The sequence below is a fragment of the Dryas octopetala genome, chromosome 1 (assembly GCF_963921425.1).
Source record: "Dryas octopetala chromosome 1, drDryOcto1.1, whole genome shotgun sequence".
Taxonomy (NCBI): domain Eukaryota; kingdom Viridiplantae; phylum Streptophyta; class Magnoliopsida; order Rosales; family Rosaceae; genus Dryas; species Dryas octopetala.
Genome location: NC_141366.1, coordinates 4709150 through 4714771, shown reverse-complemented (window position 1 = coordinate 4714771; position 5622 = coordinate 4709150). Strand labels below are relative to the sequence as shown.

Sequence of the window (5622 nt, the reverse complement as noted above, 5' to 3'; positions counted from 1 at the left end):
CTTGAGCAGTTCTTTTCTTGTACCTAGTACTAGTAGCTTATATCTTACTTTGAAGGTAAAGGGTGGGGTCTTAAAGGGTGCATCGAGAACCTTCTTTTTATATAAATGTTAATGGTATGTATTGCAGTCAAGTGAAACGTGCATAATTCCTCTGGGGGAAAAACTAAACTATTAAAGCCTTGTGCTATTTATGTTCTCACGCACTCGTCACACACTCTCTCTCCCGCGCTCTCTCTCTCTCTTTCTCTCTCTGTGATGAATATGAATATCATTTTTTTAAAAAAAATTTCCTGTGATTTTCTGCAAATTTGAAGAAATATTTTGATTCATAATTTTCAAGCTATCAGTTTCGTATTCAACATGTATTTTGACTCCCCCACTTTTTTTTGACAGGTGGATTGACTCTGAGATTAATAATATTTCAAGTGACTCCCTACTTGAAATATTATTTATCTCACACGTTAAGCCACATGCTAGTAAGGTAGAGCCACACACGTGTCAACCAACTAATGACTAATGAGGCTAATCCAATCATATGGTTTTGGAACGAAATATGTTTTTGCCATGTTTATGGGATAAGGACAACCAATTGGCCAAATTACAAAGCTAAACAATCCTGTGGTTCCCTATATTTTTTTAGACACGAGGTCCTATAATTCTATACATTGGTCACGTAATTCCCAAACAAGAAGACTTTAGAGAAATCCAAACAGGAATTGGGGCAAGAGTAGAGACTGTATAGTAGTAATTTTATACAAACTAAAATTATGCCAATACTTACAGACCCCTCCCTTCTCCTTTCTCCACTTCCACTATACAGTGACAATGATACCTGCAAGTCTTCTAAGCACCACACCCATCCCATCTCAAAATTCACACTCAGACGTCACCGCCAAGTCTGCCGGCACGAAAGAAGCTCATCTATTATTTTGGGTTCCATTAACTTGTCAATGTCTATTATGTTATGCCTCCACTTGTTTAATCACTCAACATCTTCCTCGAAATTATCCTAAATATCTAAAATAGTAAAATGACAAAGTGTTGTTGACTTGACTTTCCAAGATTGTAGAATTTAAGTAAAAAATCATCATCTGACTTGTGACTTGTGAGTACAAATTGAATCAAAAGATGAAGTGTTGGTCAATAGACAATAACTATACTAGTTTTCGAAGGTATAGTTGTAAGCTCAGACACTCGAGTTTCAGTTTTCAATTCGATCCTTGGAATTAGACAGCAAGAGAAATAAAAATTTTTATGAATTCCCTAGGTCCGGTGTAGATTGTTTATCTTTAACCAGTCTAAGAGACTAGTTTGGTGCGCGAAAACTGGTTAAGAACACCTTCAGTTATTAAAAAAAAAAAAAAAAAAAGACATGCATGTCTTTTTAAGAGAGAATATGGGCATATATATAATATTACGATACTAAAGGCAATCCAGTATGGTGGACTAGAGAGAGAACCCCCTCTCTATATATGTTTTATTAAACCTCTCTAATATATTTAGGATTCGGAAGATTAAACCACATGTCACATGTTTATATAATAAGCTTTCATTTATTTCATTGTTGATGTTTTTCCAATTTTCATAACCCCCACTTGTGATCCTTGTTTTTAGTTTGTTAAGGTTTCTCCTTGTCAACCTCAATAGAAAACAGAATCCGTCAACACCTTGTCTCACGCATACTATAAATTAAAATACCAAAATTTAAAAAAACAAAAAAACCATCTTCATTACCACCTAAACCATCCAAAACCACCCTTCTGTCTCATCCATAACCGCTTTTCCGTCCGCAAAAACTACCTTTCAAGCCCACCCCACGTCTCCAATAACCCGTTTTCCCAATACCCAAAAAGGTTGTCTTTTTCATTCCTGTACGGACCATTCAATTGGGTTTCTTTCATGCACGAAAGCGGTGGAGGCTAACGTGAGCCGGGTGCCTAGGATAAGAAAAGGGAAGGTGGTGGTGGTGGTGATGGTGGAGGTGGAGGTGGTGATGGGTGATCAATCAGGGCCGTACGCGTGGATGGTGAAGATGGGGACAGAGGTGGTAGGAGGTGACAGGTGGGGGACATGGGTTGAGCTCCTCTTGGCTGGAGCCATACTCAGATTCGGGACCCGAAACTGGAACCAGGTGGCCGCGGAGCTCCGAGCCAGAACCGTTTGTCCGTACACTTTCACGCCCGAGGTGTTTGCTTTTGTTTTTTTTTTTAATTATATTGTCTGACTGTCTCCGTAACCTTTTGTTTTGGGTTAAATATAAAAATGGTTCTTACAAATTTTATAGTGAATTTTAATTTGATCTATTAATTATAAAAAGTGTCAATTTAGTTCACGAACTTTTCCAGTTGTACCAAAACAGTACAAACGTTAACTTTTATCGAAAAATTTAACGAAAACTGGTCATATGCACAGCAAATGACCACATTTTCAGAGACATTTTAGTTTGTTCATCATATTTTCATGTGATCAATTTCGTTAATTTTCGGATGGAAGTTAACGTTTGTATTGCTTTGATACAACTTGAAAAGTTCGTGAACCAAATTGATACTTTTTATAGTTAGTGGACCAAATTGAGATTCACTGTAAAGTTTATGGACCATTTTTATATTTAACCCGTTTTTGTGTATGTTACTAACAAAAAAAACATTTTGTTTATGTTTTGGTGTAAATTTTGAATTTTTTTTTTTGGGAGTGTTTTACTTTTACCCTTGGTTTTTACTTTTTAGGATAATTTTACCATTGATCGTATGGGTCCTGGGTAAATAAGTAATGATAAGAATAAAAATTTAAAATAAAAGTTGGTGAGTTTTTTCCTTTTCTTTTTTCCTGGGTCAGTCCATGAGTAAGTAGGCCAAAGAATATATGCTGTATGCATGACTTGGTAGTAGCATACTAGCATCTAGCTACTAGTTACTTAAGTGTAGCATAAAACTAAACTTGGCATGATAGAAGTAGGGGTCAAATAAAAAAAAAAAACTTGGCATATAGAAGTAGTACTCCTTCCATCCTTTTATTTAACTGTCTTTGAATTTAGATGTGTTCAATAAAATGCTGCCTTTAATTTGTACTTCCAAGTTCTAAACATTATAACTAATGCTAAACAAGTAAACTTGTCAACTTGTACTTATTTCTGCTGAGCTAGACTTTCCCTGTATAAGGCTTTGGATTTAATTGTTTTCATTAGTGTACAAAATGTGCAGATTAGCAGATATCTGTCTGATATATTGTTTTCAACAAAGATATTCTTTGTTTATCCAATTTAATACCATTTATATTTTGTATCCAGGTATGTAAAGCCAAATATGAGGACTTACTAAAAAGATACTCTGGATGCAAGTAAGTTGATTTTTATTGTTCTGAAGTGCACAGCATTTGGCTTTGCATAAATCTCTTATGATTTTAGCACATGGTTTTCTATTTTATTTGTCATTTTCTAGGACAAATTTTAATCAACTTGGATCTTTCATCCCCTTGGACTTTTTTACTTTCTTAATTAAGTGTTAATATATGGTGTGTGTGATCATGCACACATGAAAGTTGTTTTATAATTTATATATTCACCTTAATTTCTTATGATGTTATCCTTAGGGCTTGGTTTGAAGAGCTACGAAAGAAACGAATGGAGGAGTTGAGACAAGCTTTAAAACAATCAGAAGACTCAATAGGGTTAGTCATTTCCTTTTCCTTTCAAGATGTTTATGTTTAGAAAATGATCAGAAAATGCAGTGCATCTTCTCAATTTGTATTTAGACCAAACCGGTCCCAGCTATCCTAGAGACATGACATGACACAGTGCCCTTTAAGCACTTGGGTCATTTGTCCTTGCACTTATTCTTTCATACTCTGCTTAAAGGATTAGGCATTGCAGTTCAGGATTATTCTTATATCAACCAAAGAACAGATAATTGGAGATGGAATTCCAGTTAGCTTGAACATGTGAATGGTTTGAATTAGAAAAGAACTTGACAGGTTGAATATGATCAAATTTTGTTCTAAAATACATGTCATCAAGACCTTGAGTGGAAAATGTGCTCTACATTTCTCTGCGATTGTTGTAGACTTGCAGCGCTTCGGTTTCTTATATCTTGTCTCTTTGCATTTGTGTTAAGGTTTACTCAATGTGGCTGTTACAGGTCTCTGGAATCAAAACTTGAATCTCTCAAGGCTGAGAAAGGAGAAGATGGTTGCAACAATTATGGCTCAAGCCAGACAGAATCACCAGTTCCTTATCAAAAATCAGAGGGACCTTACCCTTCTGGTAAAGATACATTTAAGGGTGAGCCATCTGCTGGCAGTTTCACATGTGAAGCCGTGACAAGCTGCTCACCTGAATGCCAGATACCAGGTACAGGTTCAGCTGAAGAAACAGAGACTAAAAGAGAAACTTCACACCCTTGTGTGCAGGAGAAGGTTTCAAGCATTGAGAAATTGGTAGAGACTTTCTATGGAGGACTAGGAAGGACTCTAAAAAAGAGAAGGGGCAAGAGGAAGAGGAAGGATTGTAGTAGGGATGTAAAGGAAGTGAGCATTGGAGAAAGTGGCTTTTTGGATTCAGCTGATGCTATAACTGCCTTGCGGTGTACAGAAAATTCAACCAGCGAGTGTCGTGAGGATTTTGTATCTTCTGGTGCAGGTGATTGTCATAGAGGTTTGACCAAGGATGGACCTGACGATTTGTTGAATGTTTTCAATTCAATTTTGGAGCATAAAAGTGCCTCTGTCTTTCGTCATCGACTTGATAGCCAGGTATGGATGGCATTTGATGCTTTACAACTATATCAATTGTTAAGTTGTCTACTGAGCTTATTCCCTTTTTTGATTTAATGATGGTTGCTATATTGACATTATTACTTGTTCCATCAGATAATGGAATTTGTCACATAATGTATGAAACGAGCCTTAGGCATAATGTATGAAATAAACTTGCTAAACGTTGTCCTACCATATTCATAACAGAAGAGACAAAGATATAAGAAAATGATCCATAGGCATGTGGATTTTGACACAATAAGATCAAGAATTGCCAGCCACTCTGTCATGTCAGTTAAGGAACTCTATAGAGATCTGTTGCTGCTCGCCAACAATGCCTTGGTGTTTTACTCCAAGAACACACGTGAATACAAATCTGCTTTGCTTCTCAGAGACCTCACCACCAAAACATTGCGGCAGCATTTTAAGGATTCTAGCAGCAAGGCTACCTCTGCCAACCTCTCCTCAAATACTCTAGTGTGTAAACAAAACTTGTCAGGAAAGGCTACCAATGCCGGTAATGTGGCTACTAAGACTTCAAACAGAAGTAAGAAACCCAGCAATGCTAATGCGGATTCCTCTCCTTCAGTTGAATCTTTTGCTGTGACAAAGAAAGCCTCCACTCACCCGAGAAAACTTGGACGTACAACTGTTAGTCAACAAAATGTAACTCCCATAAAGGGAAGGAAAAGAGTTCGTACAAAGTAGATGTAGCTGTAAATTCATTCCCACCCTTTTCCTTTTAAAAACCCAGATATATTAGCTTCAGAAGATTGGGTGTATAGAGTCTTGTGTACAAAATTTTCCAGTTTTTGTTTCTTGTCCCATTTCAAACATTAGTAGAATTACACTGTAATATGCACAATAAGTAAA

General features: G+C 36.6%; 1 protein-coding gene across 1 annotated transcript; it reads left to right on the top strand.

Annotated features, from left to right (window-relative positions):
• Positions 1 to 1735: 1735 nt before the first annotated feature.
• BRD4 (bromodomain 4) lies at positions 1736 to 5622 on the top strand. The gene is made up of 5 exons (XM_086229144.1): positions 1736 to 2185; positions 3287 to 3336; positions 3589 to 3666; positions 4134 to 4746; positions 4957 to 5622. Exons 1-5 carry the CDS (start codon positions 1973 to 1975, stop codon positions 5455 to 5457), a joined length of 1455 nt encoding a protein of 484 aa, XP_086085270.1. The 5' UTR covers positions 1736 to 1972; the 3' UTR covers positions 5458 to 5622.

Excerpts from the sequence above, each read along its gene's own strand:
- BRD4 (XM_086229144.1), top strand. The coding sequence starts at position 1,973 with ATGGTGGAGGTGGAGGTGGTGATGGGTGATCAATCAGGGCCGTACGCG. Across the intron at positions 2,186-3,286 it reads CGTACACTTTCACGCCCGAG|GTATGTAAAGCCAAATATGA; the intron begins GTGTTTGCTTTT and ends TTTTGTATCCAG. Across the intron at positions 4,747-4,956 it reads GTCATCGACTTGATAGCCAG|AAGAGACAAAGATATAAGAA; the intron begins GTATGGATGGCA and ends TATTCATAACAG.